Source organism: Ischnura elegans, chromosome X, assembly GCF_921293095.1.
Source record: "Ischnura elegans chromosome X, ioIscEleg1.1, whole genome shotgun sequence".
NCBI lineage: Eukaryota > Metazoa > Arthropoda > Insecta > Odonata > Coenagrionidae > Ischnura > Ischnura elegans.
This window is the reverse complement of record NC_060259.1, coordinates 53264939-53286054: the sequence shown is the minus strand read 5'-3', so window position 1 is coordinate 53286054 and position 21116 is coordinate 53264939. Positions and strand designations below refer to the sequence as shown.

Below are 21116 nucleotides of genomic sequence, written 5' to 3'. Positions count from 1 at the left end.
CTATATCATGGTATTTAGAATTCATGATACAGTATTATTTACCTATTGAGAACTTACAAAACTTATTCTGCAACTTAAATAACTGCGAAAAATGAGATTCTCAAGGCTAATTCACGCATCCCCAGCATCCAGCATTCTTAAGTGGCTCGTACTTACTTTGAAACCTTGAGATGTTAATAACAGTAAATTCTTATTAATTTTGACACTAAATAAGACATCACATAGCCCACGAGCATTAAAAAGCTTACCCTAAAGCCTGACGAAATAAAATTTTTAAATAAAAATTGCCGATGAAACAGGATTGCTGACACATCTGCTATTAGTATGATCGAATTCATCAAAATGCAAGCAAAAATTAACGTATAGTTCAGTCTCAGCTACTAAAACTTACCCATATCAGGCGCTAAAGTATTTGAAAAATTATTTGGGATGAGTAAAAGTCTTTAGGTCACTGCAGTAAATCTATTAAAAATATGAAAGTCCTGCCAAATCACCAGCATAAACACTTGTAAAATAAAACATGTTATCTCTTAGATCACACCTCCGATTTTATACTTACTTTGCATGAAGTCACCACCACAAGAAATTTTAAAGAGGCAGGAAAGAAAAAACCCACAGAAATAAAATACATATATTATGTATTTTCTATCGTCAACCACAATAATATTTCCAATTTTCTCTTCTATCCCACATCTAATTTAGCGAAACAATTACTCTTATTCTCTTTCGAATAGAAAATTATTTTCTTAAATCTTCAATACTTTCTCCGATGAACGTCCACTATCACAGCATCAACTTGCACAAATCAAATCCACATCCACAAATATGTCACTTCTGCCACAATGTCTGTCTTCTTGGCGACAGGTAACAGTGAAGCAATGGTACCTTCCTCCAATCTGGGCACCTTCAATTCAGCAAGAATTTTCTCCTCGTCTTCTCGTCCAAGGCCACAGATTATTTTCTGATATCACAAGGTGCGATGTGAAGCTCACACACCTAAAATTAATAAATAATAAAATACCATGTAACTTATTAGGTCAAATCATTTCCAATTTTTGGTATTTCTGCATGAGAAATCAAATTACTAGGCTCGTAAATATAGTAAATATTTGTATGCCTGATATTTTTATTGTTTTAAACTATAGCATAAGATAATTTGAAATGATGAAAGTCGACGTGTAAAGGCCTGTTTACACGATACATTAACACGTACGAGTTAATGTACGTTTGCGTGAATGATTTTTGTGGACCGGAACGGAACATGTACGAATGCATGAACCAAATTAGAACAGGTTCTATTTTCTGTGCATGCATTTGCACAAGTTGGGTGGTTACACGGTGCATTTTGGCGTTCATTCTCGCGTTCATACATTTAGACATTAACCCGTACGTGTTAATGTACCGTGTAAACAGGCCTTAATACACCATAGGGCAAGCTAAGAAGCAATATTCGATCCTATAAACTTGGCAGCTTATTCCTAGTTTCTCCTTTAACCACACGTTTACCGAATGAATTAATACAAAAAAGACAACTAAAATGCAAGAATTTTCAAAAGAATTGCTGCTACAATATTTTAAATCACCATTTTTAGTACTGAATAGTACTATAGTTCTTCAGTACTGAATAGTTCGGGATGTTGATGCATCAACATCCCGAAGCCACTTCTAACTTAAAATTACATCCAAATAATTACAGCGAGAAAGAGTACATACCTCACAGTTTTTCGTAGGGGTGAAATGTTTTCTTCTTATCGCCCAAATGCACTTCTTCTTCAACTCAGGATCTTTTGGAAAGCTAAAAACTTGAACCATGTCCCGGAGTTTCCATTACAGCCCGACAATACACACACGAAAGGCATTTTTAACAAAAATATCTCACAAACACGTTTCTGAAGCCCAGTGAATGAAATTAAAGAATAAGGGAAACTTCACCATTACCAGTCACTCTATTTTTCACAAACTTAACCACAAAAATCCCTGAAATGTGGTGAGACGTGACGTAAACGATGCGATCTCCAACGGCTTGTGCCAGCTTGTGAAGGCATGTGATCTTTCTAGGAGGATATGGCACGATGGCACCACCCGCGAAAGAAAATAGTCCCAGACCGAATACAGTTTTATCGATGAGATACAATTTTATCGATGCATATGAATTTGCCTGTCCTCTTGCATCTTTTTTCGTCATTAAAGGAAATAAAGAAACAAAACCTTTTTAGTAACTTCCTAAGCGCGATTTTTGTATCTTGATGGTCCACCCTCGTATTCAGGTACGAAAACTTCCTGTGCCGTCTGGGTAGATGACCCATTACCGAATAGAAAATAATATGTTCCAATATTTTGCAAGGAATGGAAGTATAGTAAGTCGAGGTAAAAGTGTTGTTATATTAGTCGTGAAATTAGTGAGGACACTATGAAAAAAGTAAGTAGATAAATTATTAAAATTAAAGTATGATAAGTTTATCATAGGTCCGCGTCTTTGCCTACATTTTAAAAGCAAGGTTTTTCCCAATCGATCGATAGAACATTTTAAATAGCCGCCATTTATCACACTTTTACAATGTCTCTGCAAAGCTGGCTATTTAACTCTAAAACTTAATCTAGGATTGAATATGGTGGTATATATTATTCGCATAAATACAATCTCTTAGCTGAGCACTCGATTGATCTCCAAACACATTCCAATGCACTATCAGCAAAATTATTGGCTCTACTTTTTATTAATAATAGTTGGCCCTCTCCTCCTCCTATTTGAGCTACTCCTCCTCCTCTCCTTGTTCTCGTTTTACTGTCCTTCATGTACATGATTTCGAGAAGAGTTATTGACTAGTAGAAATATATTCCGACCGGTTACCCGCCTTACGTGTATGAGTAATTCGTAAGAAAAATTGAAGTACATAACATACCCCCCCGAAAACATACCATTGATCTCCATATCCAACAGCATCGCACGCTTCATATGAATAAATCGTTCTCAGTAACCGACTCTCGAATATGGAACTGTCTCTCAGTTCGACTTAGAAGCGTTAACAACATCACGAAATTTAAACATATTGCATATGGGTGACTGAAAAATGCCTCGTTAACGTTGTGTATAATTCTTCTAGTTTGTACTCCATTCTGCTGCTATCCAAGCGTGGTGCGATACATGGCAGTTAGAATTAAATTTGAAAAAATGCGTAGTAATGAATTTCTGGAATAAGAACTCCCTACAACATAGCTATATCATTCGGGGCACCCAATTAAAGGCAGTTGAATCCGTGAAATATCTAGGAGTTAGACTCGATGATGATATATCGTTGAATAAACATATTATAACTCGTATTTGGATTTCAATAAATTTTCCATTCCGTGCGCACGAATGTCGAGAGGAGGTATCTTCCTTGATTCAGTGATTGTCAACTGTCTTGGATGAGTTCTCAGAAGGCTCGGTGAACATGCTCTTGAAGTGGTAACTTAATAAATTCGCTTTATCGGAACTATTTTTCAATGCATCTCCATTATAGTTTTTTAGCGAACACACGGTAGATCTTTTACCTTGAACTTCCTTAACATAAGACCAAAATGCTTTTGGGTTATCCCGTAACTGCTCTACAAGTGTTATTCCTTTAAAATTCGTGAATGCATTCCAGAACCCTTTCTTCGTGGCGGCTTTAGACAACTTAAATTTTTAAATTATTAACTCACGTGCATTAGCGGATAAATCCGCGGTGCTTTTTTTCATTTAATCTCGACGATGTATATTACTACTCTTGACCCTATAAAAATCAGCTCTTTCAAAAATGAAAAAAATCCGTTCTTGTTTTTGAATTTTTAGCTATATTTATAGAAAACTTAGCTGCTATTACTCCATTGTCGCTGATTCCCTAGATGGTGTTCACGTTCATGTGGTATATTTGTCGCTAATAAATCAAGATTATCTTCTCCTTTGTTTGGTACGGAGGCTATATAACAATAGGATATGTGATGCAATGCATTTGATGAAAAAGCGTGCAGTAACGCTTCGCAAATCACTTAATACACCTTTATCTCTCACCAGTAAGGAAGCTAAAGGTCTACGAATCTATGGAAGGTACTTTAAAATCTCCACCTACAGTAAAATTTCTTTCAGGATATTGGATACCATTTTATATCGTTTTCAAAATCCAAAATTAATGTCATATTTTAGTAGGTAGTCTATGGTCCCTTATTGTGGAAAAAACTTCATTTAAATATTTTGATTTTGCAGTTTATTCCCCAATCTTATCCTTGTGATCGTTTATACCATAATAATTAGGCTCTCTCAAAGTATCTTGAACCTATAATCAAGACAGCAGGATGAGGCTTCTTCTGGGCTAGAAGTGATGCGAGGACAAAGCTCCTTTTAGAGCTGCTACCGACATTCATTTGCTTTGCTTTCAATCAGTGGCCAAGCTTATCAATAATAGCAGACTGAAATGTACTCAACGATTCTAATATGGAGGTTAGCTAACGCCGTCGAAAACAACCCTTTGCTCAGGGTCGTTTAAGGAATAAATTATCCAACCTATTATAATGAGATCACACTATACTATGGAATAATTAACTCTGGTGAATTAAGGTGTCATGAGATGAGCATTTTCCTCCACGCAGAAGGTGGCCGCGCGGAATAAAAACAGCCGTCCCACGTTTGAGGTTGCTCATATAAAACCAAGTATTCCTTTCTTATTTTCAATGGCACGTTATATCGTAGACATGTTTTGCTGTATTGAAGCGAGGGGATTTTAGGATTACAATAGGCATAATGTGAAACTAATATGAATCAATATCAAAGATGAATAAAACGTGTGAAACGAAAATTTTCATGTGTTATTACAGGCATAAGAAATAAAATATTAATCTCGGTAATTTTTTCGCGATTAATACAAACACAAAATTTATAATCACATTCACACTAAGGCCACAGAAATATAAATTGATTTTCACAACTCAAAGTACCAAAAATTAATTACAGCCCAAGAGTTGTGTGAACGCCAGCACACCCTTGTCTTGACGTTCAAATAACAACTATCGTGTTTCATTCTATGAAGTGCACCTGCATGAGCACTCATCCCCTGACACACACTCTTAAGGAAGCCTGCAGGACATTGTGTAGATGTAGTAAGCCCAAAAACTAGGCAGTGTTGCTGGAAACGAGGATAAATACCATCAGAATAAGCAAAGGATCCCATTTCCCATATATTTCCACCATATCAGGGAAAATCTCTAGAATCCTGAAGAGGTTTGATATCCACACCATTCACTTATCTCCACCAAAATTGCAAGATCAACTTGTGAAGGCAAAGGACCCAGCAGGGCTAAAAACTGCTGGAGTGTACACAATACGATGTGAATGCAGAAAAACCTACATTGGAGAGACGGGCTGCACTATTGAGACCAGGTTGAAAGAACATCGTAGACACCTACGATTAGGACAATGGAAAAATCGGCAGTGGCTGAGCACAGCATTCTCGAGAATCATATGATTCACTGGGAAGAAGCGCAGCTTCTGTGTCGATCTCATGGATACTGGGTCCGCTTAGTAAAAGAATACATTCAGATTCGAAAAAGCATCAATAATATCAACGGAGGCTGTGGCTTTAATTCAAGCCATATATGGGACCACCTCTTAAAAATAGCATCAATCAGGAGACGCTGAACCGCCCTCACCCACAGAATTCTGTATATATACCCCGAGGCTTTGAGGATTTGGTATTGGATTCCTGAATCCTTGACGACGATGGGCGAGTGGTCCGTCGAAACGTTGGAAGGAGAAATGGAGGACCTGACCCGGTGCGAAGCCCGAGAAAGCTTCACTGCAATTGTTCGCCGGGAAAAAAAAAACAAAAATTATATCAAATAGTTGTATTAGAAGTAGATAAATATATTGTCTATAAGGTCCAGATCCTCTGTCTGGAATATCCACCAGTGCGAACCCAAGGGGGGTTCTTTCAGGGTAACAACCACCGGGGCCGGGACCCAGTACTACAACTGATACGCCCGCGCTCCCGGGGAGGGGTTTGGAAAGGAAGGAAAAAGGAAAGAGGCCCCGCCGTGATAGGAACCATGGCGGCGCCTCTGGGACAAGGAAGGAAGGGAGGGACAGGACATACCCTCGCCGCTATAGAAGCGACCAGAGCCAACTACTAGCGAAACCTGGCTTTGCCTCGGCAAGGGCTTGATTGGTGTTGGGGTTGCCTACACTGGTAATTCTTGTCCAAGCTAACGCATTGTGGAACCATGAATTTCTTTAAATAAGGTATTCCTTCTGTTTGCATTATGCTAAAATTCACATCTTTTGTCTTAATCGTCGGAACAATCTACACTCATTCTGCACGGCCAGAAGCCGGCCGGCAGTGTCTATTCCCAGCGTCTTTTTTTCCGCTAAGACAATGGTGATATTACCTTCTATGATTTCCATTCCTCAGTTTCATACTCAGAACGTATCCGTCTATTTATCTCTAAATGTCCTCTATGTGTCATCCTGCGAGTGTATTGAATATTTTTACTTTGACGTGATTCGGTGGCAGATATTACGAAATGTCACTATAACGAAAAATGGAATGTCAGAGGATAGATACCCCTGGGCTAATGGTCTCCTTAGCGGTTGCATCGCGGGCAGTCGCCACCAGGGAAACGGTTTTTGGGGAGATGAAGCCCCTCCTCCCCCTATGGCTACGTGGCTGAGCCATGATGAACTTTAGCAGGGTGTGGAATTTTGGCTTCAAAATTCTCACGACGTGAATTTACGTATTAGAAAATGGGGAATGAAGCTTATTAACTTTCAGTTTTGAATATCATTAAGTTTCGCATAGGTGAGCTTGAGGTGATCACTTATGTCCTACAATTTAAATTTTTTTATGATAATGAATGTCTAAATTCGACGACCGCAACATTTGATTTGTACCGTAGTATCTCAAGTGGTTGCATTTCAGAGTGGTTTCTGCAAGGTCATGCGCCTGAGCCTTTGTTTTTTAAACATTGAGTTTACAAAGGTATGGCATTTATTTGGGGGTCTAAGTCACCATATTATCTGAGGCAATTGAAATCGGAAAACGTATACTTCACTGAAATTCCGAAGAATCAGCCGCTGGCGAGTGAATTTTCAACGCAATGCTTTAGAAGAAATACGAGCTCTTTTCGAAAATTTAAGTTTGAAAAAGGATTATACGTCATCTTCAGGTATTGATGTGTAAAACACTGGAACCGAAACCATTCCTAAACCGCGGAAAATTTCCCGTATTTTTTTCGACCTCGTTTCGAAAATTTAAGTTTGAAAAAGATTTATACGTCCTCTTCAGGTATTGATGCGTAAAACACTGGAACCGAAATCGTTCCTAAACCGGGGAAAATTTCCCGTATTTTTTCGACCACGTCAAAGTAATGCATTCGGGAAAAGCATCTTCCTTTGCTCTGATTTATTCAATTGAACCGCTTCGTTTCCGTGGAAAGGTGCCACCACTTGCGGGCTTCAATGTTGACGGATATCGCGTGAATTAGCAAACGAAAAGAGAGACGAGGAGGCGTCTCAAATCACGGTCTATCTCTCGAGAACGGGAAGGGTGCGCGCGCTGTCTCGTGCTCAGCGAGACAGATCGATAAATGTTACCAACAGAAGGTAGCTGGTGTGTGCCGTGGGAGCTCGTTCGTTAGGCTCATAGTGGTGGGGCCCAGGGATGAGGGTTAATTTCGTATTTTTGTGTTCCTCGTAGAAGTCCTTCTAACAGATACCTGGGATTTCCTCGAGTGCTGTGTACTGATCGAGTCAGCATGAAAGGGTACGGACAATCTGCTGGAGTGTTGTTCCTTTCCTTCTTCTCCTCATATTTCATCGCTTCTGGCAGCAGCAGTTATGACGACTTAGAACCTTGCAAGCAGGTTGGTATCCTCCCACAGTTTTACTGCTAATCCTCCTGACCTTGGTAAAGGGGTACAGGTCTCTGGCTCTGTTAGTTGTGTCCGATGTGTGATTTATACGATCTCCAGGGTTGCGATGATACTTAACTGGGTTCACAGCTGTTTTCTTTTTGTAATGATCGTCTATCAGTTTTCTATCACTTTCTGCGTGCTCAGCTACGTGTTATTCAAATCATCCTGATTGATCTTAAGTATTTATGCTGCTGAAATGACCCACTGCTGAGAACGCTGAAATATTGTAAATAAAAGGACCGAGTTATATGTTTTTAGTGGCTAATTCATAAATCTTATTTTCACTTTCAAACGTTTCTGATGTATTAATTTATTCAGCTATTATGTTATTTCATATGCTAGAATGTTAACGTGGTTATTATCCAGTGGCGGAAATTTTATCAATTTGATTTGATAATATGACAGTATTATGTCAAAATCAGCCTTGACGTTTATGTGTATCTAATTGGCCACCCATATGGTGCGTTTCGTATCTGACTTCTGCCGATAGGGAAAAGATTGCAGATAAACTTTCCTTTCCCTTTAGTTTTCAATTGGAAAAGAGATATGTATGTTTTCTTAGTACCATATGTTACCAGTCGGAATCTATTGATGATGCTCTTACGTGGTTGTAATTTTATAAACATAACAGCATTGAGGAGTTATATTTTAAGTTATTAACGTGCATTCTTGCTATAGTAATATATTTTTTAAAGCACCGGATAGTGTCTAACATTTGGTATATCTTTCCAACTATAGTCTCATGAAATTAATTTTTTTTTTCTTTAGCCCTCGTAAATCTTTTCTTTAACGTTTCTGTTGCCAAGGTCTTTGGCTAGCAAAGAAAATCGATGTACAGTGATTTTTAATAACGGTAGGAATTTACTTAATAATTGAGTTTTATTTTCAGTTATTCTGTCAGTTTTTGCACCTGAATTGAATATCTGCTGAGGGAATTTAAGCTTATTTCTTTTTTAGCCTCTTAGCATTCGAAGAGGGGTTAATTTTTCCATGGTCCTTTTTGAAACACTTTTTATGACTCTTTATTTAGTAAATGGTCTCAAAAGACTGTTGTGTGAGAAATAAATTTTTTTAATGTATTATTTAGAGATAAATGGGTCTTAATTTTGGATCCCTATGATGAAAACGTGGTTAAGATTTTCTTAATGGAGGGAATTTGAATTTTGTAAAAGGGGTCATTTTTTCCATAGTTTCCGATCAGAGTAGAGATGTGCGGTGGCCTACGCCACCTTTAAATGTCACTACGAAGAGGCAATAGAGTGAGAGAACATCCAACTTGTTCGGAAAAGTGTCGTAGAGACTCTTCCAAGTGAGAAGCACACCCCGTAGAGTCGAGGATATCTAATCTGGTGTCACTAAAACAAAGGGTGCTTCCGGTTTCGCGAAGATAGCATTTTTCGAGCAATTAATTTCGTCGGAGCAGCGTTTTAATCTAAAACTGTTGTGCATGAGTTCTTAACGCTTCCCACATTGCTATACACATTGAGAATCGCATGTTTTCTTGCTGCATACACGCCGTGTTGGTTGCAAATACTTCTACAGGTTGGAACGATCGCGTTCCTTTTCATTGGTAACTTTGCTTTCTATGCTGATATTTGTTATTTAAGTATTTGCAAATATTTTATATGTACATTGATACAGAGTTCGGGTATTTTCTGATCTGATATCTATCGTTTACATTTTAAACTTTGAAATTTCTTTTCAAATGGTTCGAGTTTTATGTGTTTGGGTAGAATCCAAAATATCTCCGTCATTCGTTTCGCATTTACCTCGTGTTAACTGAATATTATATATTTTTTTAAACTTCTGCAGTTAATTTCATTGATAGTCATGGAAATGGAACCGCGCTTCTGATAATTGCTGCTGATGTACTTGTTGACTCGTGTAAATCAGTACAATATGCATTTTAATTTTGTTGCAATGAAGTAGTTAATTTTTTTGTAAAACGCAATCCTGTGGGAAGATTTGCATGAAAAAAAATACATTCAGACGTATTGGTGGAAGACGCGGATTTTGTGAGGAAGGGGAAAATGAATTATTTTGTAGAAATAAACTATTCTGAATATTATTACTAAATATTCCAACTGGCTTTGATGTGTGTCACGTAAAAATAGCTTGTTTTAAGTTTACAAACAGCATGAAAGAGGCTGGCAAAGACCTATCACTCCTGCTCGACCGTTCGTAATTTTTCCTGGCGTATGACTTGTTACTTTACTTCAATTTTTAGGTTAAGAATGATGTACCATTGTTAACATATACCTGTGATAATAGTACAAAAATTTTACCTCGTAAAATATTCATATTTGAGATACAGGTAAATTTTTTGCTAGGGTCACCATGTGCATGCACCCTCAAAATTTTAGTGTGATAGCAATTGTTTTTTTTTTGTAAAAAATTGGGTTCGCTTTCTTGACAATGAAAGTAGGCTGCAGTTAGCAGTAAAGCTCGAATTGCTACTTCCGGTTGTTTCCGACGCTGCTTTTTCGTCGTTATCTCATTACCGTTTGTTGTGCCACGTCATGCAACTTTTGTGGTTGGACATCCTGACGGGTAGGCACACCTCTTGGCACTATGAAAGGGAAAATATAACCCTAAGGATTCTACTGAGAAAATACTATGGTATTATTTTGCATTTTGAGTTGCAGGCAGATGTTGACAATTGTTTCCTCTGCGAGCCGTGAAAATTTCAAGATGATAGTGTAAATTGAATGTGAGTAAGTCGTCACCAAATGCATCCGGTCGAGGTGGAGGTATGCGTACACTTATTTGCAGTACTTCCGTCAGATTCGTACTTCAGTTCAGCTGTGATTACCTCGCCGTCTCTCCTCAAGATTGGTCCAATACCACTGGTAGGCGTCGTTCTTTTTTATGATTACATTCAGCTCTCATTATTATTCTTATCCTCTCGGTTTTAGTCATGTAGTCGTGGAGGAAAGACGTAAAATATATTAATAGGGTATTTCAGTACCGTTAAGCCGCATGATAATTATCTGTGAAATGGTTTTCGTTATAAGGTCGTGAAGTAATTTCTTTCGGTGTGGGTTTGTATTCCATTGGTTTCAGCGGGTATTGTCAAGCGATATACGCGTCAATGGCCGTGTCTATGCTAAACGGACAGATTTCTTTTTTTAAGGGAAAATATGTCGTGGAAATTTTGCTTCATCGAGTATAAGATAGGGACACTAAGTGGGGGTGCGCTAAACGGTGAAGATTTTTTAATCTGATTGAATCCGTTGACCTTACCCTTCTTCCAATCTTTAACCTACTCTTAGTCTCAGGGGTGGATTAACAATTCACATGACGTGACGTATTTGCTGACTCCAATTTTATATTTTTTATTTCACAAAGTGATGACTGTATTCACAATTGTTATCTCCTCTTCATTCAAGTAAGCTTTTCGTTTGGTTTTGTGATGATGGTCATGGGGAGAGGGCACCGCCCACCCCGTAATTTCAGGAAAGCATTTCAGCGAAATGTCAACTTAAAGACTGCCATCTTTACAATTTTTCTATGCATTATGTATGCCGTTGACCGTTGTGAGCATTGTCCTGAATCAGAAATATGAAATTAGTATTACCTCTCAGGAAACACTGAACCTTAATTTTCAAATATTAGATATTATTATATGTTAGTCAGTGATTTAATTAGAGTTAGCTCATGGTGGATTATAAACTCACCATTCAACCACTCCAATACATTACTGCGTTCAAAACAGGATTTATCACAACATAGGTCGTGTAATAAATATGATACTATAAACATGCAGCTTCAAATTAAATAACTAGATTATAATTTTGTATAAATGTTTATTTTTGTATAAATGTTATTTTTGGAACGGTAATCAGTAAATAGCTTGTAGATACAAGCAATATGGGAGTTAATAACCAATAACCTCCCTTCCATTTCGCATTCAATATTAGTGGGAATAACAACAACTTAGAAATATTCTACAAAGTGTTCTAGCAGTTGTACCCTTGAGAATGACAGTGCCGAAACAGGTCGGTTTAAATAAACGAAATTATTGAACGGAAAATTAATAAGTCGTTATTAATCCCACTAATATGGAGATATTCCACAAAGTTGAGCCAGTGACGATTAAATCAATTAATATGTATGTTGGCAAGGATTTACTCTAGACTCTCTGATACATCAAGATAATTGCTTGATTTTTGAACTAGTAGTACGTCGGTAAAAAAAAGACCGGTCGAGTGATGCGTCATCTAAATGCGACGCGGGCTCACCGGCCTTCAATTGCGCCTAAGTCGTAGATGGCGCCCAAGAGCCGATTGGCGCGCAATCGCCGATGACAGAAGCCCGAAATAGGGTGCCGCAATATTAAAGTTGGCGCTTCCGATTTCTTATCATTGTAAATTAATTACTTTTACAAAAATTGAATCTTTTTCTATCCCCGTATCCATTTCCAAAATTTTCGCTCTGTTAAATATCTAGTTTCTTCACATAGGCATAACGAAAGGCTTAAAATTAATCGTAGATCGGTTTATTTGGAGTAAATTTTCGTTTTTGTACTAGGATTATCCGATCTAATGTATAATGAACTATGGTAAAGATCACTAAAACAGGAAAAACAGTGAATTGTTTACATGGGGGACAATCGTGATTAGCACGATGCATCAATTCCACCAGCTAACTCGTAGATAATTAATATAATGAAGCAGTTATGCTCGTGTTAGTTGGGCATTCCTTTTATTTAATCAGAGGAAGTTTGGAACTATTTGGGATCACTCACATGATACCATAGAACGGATTAAGATCTTCGTATTACCTCTGCGGAATTACTCCACGTGCCAAGAGGTTTCAACGCTGTAACATATTCCGTATTTTTATATTATATATTAGGGGGGAGTGTGTTTTATGTCTAACCGGATAGGGCTGGGATGGAAAGAACGGCAAATTCAACCTCTTAAGCATAATATGCTCCACCAATGAAGCTCGCGAAACCTGTAAGTTTTGTTTCCATACAGGCGGCGTACACACACGCGAGAAGAAATACCCCGTATCTGCCCAATTTAAACTATCGATCGTAGAGTTGACATTTTAGTGGCAAAGCAGTGGCCTTGATGCAAGCCGGAATACTTTTCTGCGCATTACTTTAATCAAGTCTTTACCATGGAGGCGTGATGAAACGAGGAAAGAAACTTATATCAATTAGCCGATATTGATAAATTAACTTATTTTACTCTCTTGGCAGTTGATTTTTCCTGAAAAAATATGTGCTTGAAAAATTGGATGCCAATAAATTCATTTTTGTAGGTAGACAATTTTGTCATAGATCGTAGTAGTAGCCGGTGATCGGAACGCACATTTTTGGGCTACTGTTGTGTTTGCAATTGCTAATTCGACAATTAGCTCGAATATCCATGTCACGAAAGAAAATTATAGGAAATATAGAGTCATTGTGGTTTATGGATGATATCATTGGGGGACTAGGGAAGAAGCACGTAAGGGTTAACCATAACCTTATTAGGTTAATTCATTTTAAAGGAGGGCACTCCATGATATTGTATGTTTAAGTATCTACGTATAATTATGCATATGACGGAGTATCATTGCATGTCGCGGCCATGCCCTCGCACATGTCGCGGCCATGCCCTCGCACATGTTTCTTTAAACAAGTTATAACTGCGGCAGTTAATTTGCCTCATTTTCCTCTCTTTGCCGGCAAATCAATACCCTTTAATACTCCCTAATCACAGGGTAATTTCTCAACAGAAAAATCATTGAAATTTGACATCACTCAGTGCATCTGCTCGTAGTCTCCATTCTTCCGATTTTTCCGCGTCGGTTGTTGGTTTAAGGCAGCAGTTCCGCTGGGACTGCTGCCAGCGTCTTCAGGTGGAAGATGAAGTCTTCAGGCCATCTTCCATCTGAAGACGCAGCAGTGCCAGCGAAACTGTTGTCTCAAACCAACAACCGACGCGGTAGCATCGGAAGACTTCGGAACCTCGACACCGCGGAAAACTATGTAGTCACATCTACTTGGAGGTCGGTTTGGATCTGTGAGGATCTCTAACCGAGCCAATGGCATTTGAATTTCAAGTTGAATTGAAACATCTTGAAATTCCTGAAAAAAAGTCGTACTGATAACTCGTGGCTGCTTTCAATTTTCAAATTTCTCCAATGAAAATTTGAAGAAATTTTATAGGTTGGGTTGCCTACTTAAAAGAAAGGGGACCTTGGGACTTGAAAAGAATGACAGTGTAAAAGACTAGTTTTTAGTGTGGTGAAAGTTAGGTACAACCTTCTGAAATCATTCAAAGACATGCAAAGCACATAGCTTATCGAAGAGTAAAGCAAGGTAAAAGGTAGTTGCTTGTCTTGCTGATGCTCCTATAAAATAATGATTTTACCCAAAAAATATATGAAGGTTGATGTGTAAGTTATGCTGAATAGTTAAGTAAGGAGGGTTGCAGGTCGTTTAGGGTGTCCCAAAAAAAACTAAAGTTTGAAAGCTGAGGGGACATTGCCATTTTTTTGTGAAGGTATGAAAAAATGACCCAATAAGAGTTCAATCTAATCTGTCAATATTTGACCATGTTGAAACACATTGAACTTCATAAATTTCCATTTTCGCCGTTTAATATGTGTTGCATGCCTTCCATATGGCTGTGATTTCATGAAATTTAGAAAGTTAGCAGTGAAAAATCTCTAAATCATTCTCATAGGTCTTCAACACATTTTATTTTTCAATAGATATCTTAGATGGTGACCATGTACCTGTATAGCAGATACTTTTCATAGAGACCTGCAAATTTTGAATGGAAATGCCTGTTTGACAAAAGTGGTAAAAACTAGTTTTTCTCATTTTTTGCTATTCCCAGTGCTTTGGTATGAGTGTGACTGTTTAATAATTAAAGATAATGTTTGTTCAGCTTTAAAAATCAGTCATATCCCTAGGAGATAGGCAGCATGTATTACATGTGGATAATGGAAATTAGTGAACTTTTAATGTGTTCCTACAGGGTCAACTATTGCCTAAGTTACCTGAAAAAAAATGTCGGTGTATTTTCTTGCATTAGCATAGAATAAAGAAAATTCCCCCTGTATCGTCAAAATTTTGTTTTTTTTTTTGTACACCATAGAATCACCGATTCCCTCGTCACTTGTTGCAAGACTGGCTAGGCAAATTTTTGCCTATCTGTCTCTCTTAGGCGTATTATTTTACAGTTTGCTTTTATTTGCTGAAAGTATGAAATGTATTTCTGATACATGGCATGTTCATGGCCATGGCCATATTTTAGTGTAGAGACAAGTTTGACTAAATATAAATTTCTATAAATTTCACTCTGTTTCTTGTGGAAAAGAAAGGGAGATATGTTCTGAGACCCACCTTTTCCTATGCAAGATTAGGTGAGATTTTGCTTAACCATCTTCTTCACCTAAACACCTCTCGTAATTAATGGGCATCCCCTAATTGGGGGTGATAATGGAATGTGTAGTGCAAGTTGCATACCTCATTTTTTTTAATTCGTGAGATTTATTGCAAAGACAAATATTATCAGCTACCTAACAAAAAAATGACCATAAGAATTGAAGTTTAATATGGATCAAAATTAGAAGGATAATGAAAAGGATAAATCAATGCTAAGGAGGCACATAAGTACTGCTGAGGAGCAATGTAGCATAATGTTATCATACGTTTATGTAACTTAAACACTTATGGAAGATCAGTCAAGGTGAAATCATTTTTCATGAGTTTTATGTTAAGTCGATGCATTGATCTGATGCCTTGTATGGGAAACATTTTGCCATGAAATAGGTTGTAAGAACATTTTTATCGGATGAATTTGTGGCGATCAATTTTTTTCAACATTCATCCATGTAGTTTACTGAATCATATCTGAATAATTGGAAGTAGATATTTTTCTTGGAGCAAATCTGTCATAGTGCATTTAATATTTAATGTAATTTGGTGCCATTTTAATTCTATTTATCATATATTTATAGTTATTAGCAATAGATTGTTGTTGTAAATATTTCATCATTTAAATGCATAGTGTCTGGAATTTAAGTCCTCTTCCTAGGCATGTGTATTTTCCTAATTACAGAAGATGTCTATCTTTTGTACACATCCCAGTCATGAAAGTTGATTTGAATTTTAATCTTGCATTGCAGTCAGACTACCACTATGAGCTTACCGAGTGTGATGCTGACAAAGGTCGGTGGAGAGTGCAGGTTCCTCTGGTCCCTGGGTCTTGTGCAGATCAAGGTTCCGGCCCATCCACTAGAGTTGATAGCTGCCGTAAGTATAAATTGAATTTTACAGTGTGTGGAGTTGTAATTTCAAAGATTCTTTTGATGGTGTTATGCATGTCATGCCAAAATAGTATGAAATATAAATTGGTTATTTTGTTTATAGGCTTTTCTGTGTATGAGTCCCTCCTGTGTTTCATTAATGTTAACGTATTATATACATTCTTGAGGGTCTATCAAAATGGGAGAATTGAAATTACCTAGTAAAACCATGTTGTCCTTTTTGCCATAATACAGATTGAGCAATCAACTCAGCTTGCTCTTAGGAGGTCATGTATCACCACTTTTTACATCATAATATCCAAAGGCTATTAATATTTAAATGAGGTTCAAACTTGTCCAACTTAATTATTTTTATTACCCAATATATCTTCCACTTAAGAGTAATAGTCCACTCTAGTAGATGTTACTTTGAGGTTCATGCCGCTAACCTATTTGGTTTACTTATGTATAAATATGTGATTGAAAATGTATTGATTGATCATAGTTTTGTGGTGGCATGAAATAAAGGTGCCAAGTGGAATTGAGAAAAAGTTTGATAAATGTTTAAAGATTTTTCTCTATTTTTTAACATTTTTATTTAATATGCAAAATATTCTCACCAAAACTTTACTTACTTTTGCTTTTACCATAATTATAGTTTATTTGGAAATAGTTTTCTGTATTCCATGTGTTTCAATTTCCTTGTAATGCATCTCTCTCAGGAATTGAGAAGATAAAATGTAAGAGAGAAAAGGTTGTCAAGTGTTTGTATCTGAGGCAGATGAATCAGACTTATGTTTCATGCTGTTGTACTTCTTCAAGAAATCTAAACATACTTTGACCATATTATTCCATTAGTTCTCTGTTGCTTCAGATTTAAAGAAGGCCCTTATAGCAACTATTTAATCATGAAGGATTTATTGAAATGAGTTTTATCAGAATTTTAGCCCTATTTGTGACGTGTGATTTTAGATTATCCCACCTTATCAGGTGGAGAAGGGATTCTGAGGTTCTCGACCAGGTAATTAGCTTAATGTCTCCCAACGTTTTGAAGAGCAACTTCCTCTTCATCCATTCCTGAATTGCTCAGAAGATCCCCTGAGGATGAAGATCAAGTCGTTTTTCAAAATGTCGCAAGACACGCAGCCAATTACCCGGTGGAGAACCCAAGAATTCTGTTTGCATTCATTAGTAAGTCTTTTCTTGATGCCATTTATGTGTTCGAGGTGATCTTTGTCAGTAGGAATATAACGATGATGCATTTAATGAATTGCAATAAGTTAGCAGTGCTGTAATCACATTCACATGGCCATAGTCAGAAAGAGGGGTCACTACTTCTATCCCTCACTCCTATGAATTAAAGGTTTTTTAATGAATTTTATTCCGAACCCCTTGGACAGAGCCAGATAGTAATTAATATGTAGGTCCGTGTCCTCATATCCCCTTCTGAGCTTACAAAATCACCTGTTAGGAAATCTGAGAGAACTTCGTTCAGTTAAGTATGTTGGGAAATTACTAGTATCTGGATCATTATATGTAAATTCAGCAAATAATAACAATTGGTCACAATGCCATTTATATATGTGTGTGGATATATTATGACCTCAAACTTAGCGCACATGAATAAAGTCAATATTACTGCATTTCCTAATATGTTGCGTAATTTGGCTGAGTTTCATACACTGTTGACTCCAAAGTTCTTTTATCATTAAAACAATTTTTAAAATCTTATTTTCATTTATTTTATAGGAATATCATGTGAACCTGGAAGCTATTATAACCTAGCAGGTTTGACATGCCAAAAATGTCGACCTGGAACATATTCACTGGGTGGTGGGGCATTATTCGATACATGGGACAGATTACCTGAAGGATTTTATTCACAAGTGGAATCATTCAGGTCTTCATTTAGTACCATGGGGAGGTGCGGAGGTGACGTCAACTGCAGTAGGTAAGAATTTAAACTATAAATCATTTATTAGTATGCTACGATTTTTATAGTATTGATAAATTTTGTCTATTTGAAGGCCGCTTTACATGGGGTTGTTATTGCGCAATCTGACGTATGCACCTAGGCGTGATCAAAATTGCATCGTGTAAGGCGGTGAATTGCTATAACACGTGCGAGAATGCATGGATGTGAGACAGTAAAATAGCCCCTGCTCTCATTCCAAGCTCACATTCTTGCAATTTCAACATTTTTTCAGTGCTAACCTGCACAGTGACGTGCCCTGTGTAAAACAGCCTTTACATATACATGGCCCATAGAAATTATTCAGAACCTTAATTTTTGGCATTCGCACAATGGAATGATATTGCTTTTTCACATGTTTGAAAAATTGTCAAATCTGTTCAAGGTATGGCTGGGAGCCAAGAGGGGATTTTCTTGCATCTCTTGGAGGGCCATGTGCTGCAACACTGACGTACACAGTTCATCTGGTGAAGCCAGGCAATCTAACATACATTTACCAATATTCTGACAAGGATGTTTTAGTTTTTGATTTTGAGGTATGTATGAGCTTGTGAGTATTCTACTATGCCATTCATAATTTTACTAATAATTATGTTATTGGGAGTGTTCTTTTAATTATCCTTGCTCTGGACATTGAGACTGGAAATTTTGTTGTTTTGATGTAAAGATGAGTTCTAAATGTATTTGTTTTGAAAGTGGCCTCTGAAATTATATACCGCATTGTGTGAAAATTCCGCAGAGAAAAAAATCAATCACCTTGACAAGGCAAATTATTTTTTTCTCTGTGGAATTGTTGCACAATTTGTTTATTCTGGGTGACTGTAAAGTTATCACCGTGTCTAGTCCCAGCTTATTTAAATTATGTATCACTTGTATTTTATTCAAATAACAGATATAATGTGAAAGTAGGAAGTCATGTCCTTGCTTAGTTTAAATATTTGTGATAAGTCAATATTTTCTACTACAAAAAACAAGTATAATCTCTTCTCTGCATGTTGTCACAATTTATTCTTTCTCTAAGGTGAAAAATGAGGGAAAATTACTTCTACTAATTTAAATTTTGATGCAGAACATATACGTAGAAGATGAGCATGAGTAGAATGAACTTAGTGAGGATTTTAGTCTCATTAAGTATTAATGGGCAGAATGTTAATAAAATTTCATTATCAATATTCATCAATATTATCAATTTTATTACATATTTCATTATCAATAGCAATCCACTTCTCTGTCCCATTCATATCCCCTTTGGAGAGCATATTTTTCATTGCAAACATCTCCAATTATAGAATCAGGGAAGATTTTATTTCATTTTATTTACATACTTCCTTCTTTTATGATCAATGAAAAAAATGTGAAGTGGAATTTTTAATCGTCTTTCCAAAAAAAGCCAATGTTATTGATCACAATTCGTGGTAAATTTTATTTTAATAGTGCAGTGCAGTTTTGTCAATGAGTTAATATTTTATAATGCTATGTTTGCTGGAAATTGTGATACCATACAAACAGCAGTTTCACATATTTGCTCTTTACTTACAAGGGGAGACCACGTACCTTGCTCCACCTTTTTCAAAGCCGTATTTCTTATGGCATTCGGAATGGTGACCACATCTCTGAACTGATAGTGATTCCATTGAATGGGCCCTAGATTGGCTGTAATTAATTAATTTTCGAGCGGTATTTTTAACAAGCTCTATATAATCCCAAAATAACGTAGAGAAGTACAGATGGGTCGGTTGGTCTAGTAATGAGCATATCCAGCTCTCATCCAGGGGCATTCGAAATGACACTGGTTAAATACCTAATCGCCATTATGATGAAGAAAAAATTATCTCACGCTTATGTTTGCTGCAATTAAAATTAATGAAATACTTGTCGCCACACGATCAAAATGAAGACTACGGAATATACTGCCATGACGAAGTCTCAAACCCTGGCCCCCCGAATGAGAGCCAGAGGCGCTCACTACTAGACTAACCCACCCATCTGTACATCGCTGCATTATTTTGGGATTATATAGCACTTGTTAAAAATACAGCTCGAAAATTAATCAGTTACAGCCAAACTAAGGCCCATTCAATGGAACCACTATCATTTCAGAGGTGTGTTCACCATTCCGAATTCCATAAGAAAAACAGCATTGAAAAAGGTGGAGCAAGGTACGTGGTCTCCCCTTGTAAGTAATTGTATGTAATTCATTTAATTATGAAGATGAAAAGTTTTGCTCCTTTGAATTTTTGTTACCAAGCCGTAACTTTGAAAAATATAGCTATCTAAATTTTTGGGTTTCAAATTTTTTTTAAACCTGATTCAGAATGTTTAGAGAATCATTCAGTATAGGACAGCATTCATTCTGTCATTGTATTGGCCACAATAATGAATGATGATACTTGGATTGTGGGTTAATTTAAGATATTGTGATAGGCCCTGTGTAATGTGGGTGCCAATCGTATTAATTCTCACGTAGTTATATCATTCATATGTGTATGGATTAAAATTATTTTTTTGCTGGGAAAAATTGAATTCCTCTCTATCATGTTTATATTTAGGCTCAAAATGAGCAGTGTCAATCAGTTGGTGATTCCAAGATTGACCGATGGCCTGCTGCCACAAAGGAAGGGGAATGGAGGAAACAAGTTATTCACCTTAAGGCAGGACAAAATGTGCTTCAATGGAAGACAATTGGAATGGACTGCCACAAGGGGAAGCCAGTTTTAATTAAGTCTGTAGAAATTACAGGTTTGGATTCTTTCTTCATTTTACCTCACAAAACTATGATGCCCCATTGCTACTTTTTTTGCCAGAAATCTGTGTAAAAAGGCATACAGTAAACTCTTGTCATTAAGAAGTTCACGGGACTGAAAAAACGGAGGTTCGTTATGACGGACTTCATAAGAGCATTTGTTTTAGGAATCATCGCAAAAAACTTTCCTTGCCAAAATTCCATGTCTCTTCAATTTCCCGCACT

General features: G+C 37.0%; 1 protein-coding gene across 2 annotated transcripts in view; it reads left to right on the top strand.

Annotated features, from left to right (window-relative positions):
• Nucleotides 1–21116, top strand: part of LOC124170862 (endosome/lysosome-associated apoptosis and autophagy regulator family member 2-like) — a 52512-nt gene that overhangs the window by 7602 nt on the left and 23794 nt on the right. Inside the window, exons 1-5 of one of the 2 annotated variants that reach the window (XM_046549872.1) lie at nucleotides 7592–7872; nucleotides 16057–16183; nucleotides 17926–18127; nucleotides 18534–18684; nucleotides 20698–20887. In XM_046549872.1, coding sequence (XP_046405828.1) covers nucleotides 7765–7872; nucleotides 16057–16183; nucleotides 17926–18127; nucleotides 18534–18684; nucleotides 20698–20887 — 778 coding nt within the window. In that variant the 5' untranslated portion in view covers nucleotides 7592–7764. Of the gene's footprint in view, nucleotides 1–7591; nucleotides 7873–16056; nucleotides 16184–17925; nucleotides 18128–18533; nucleotides 18685–20697; nucleotides 20888–21116 lie in introns of those variants that run through there. The other variant, XM_046549871.1, reaches the window with a different exon arrangement.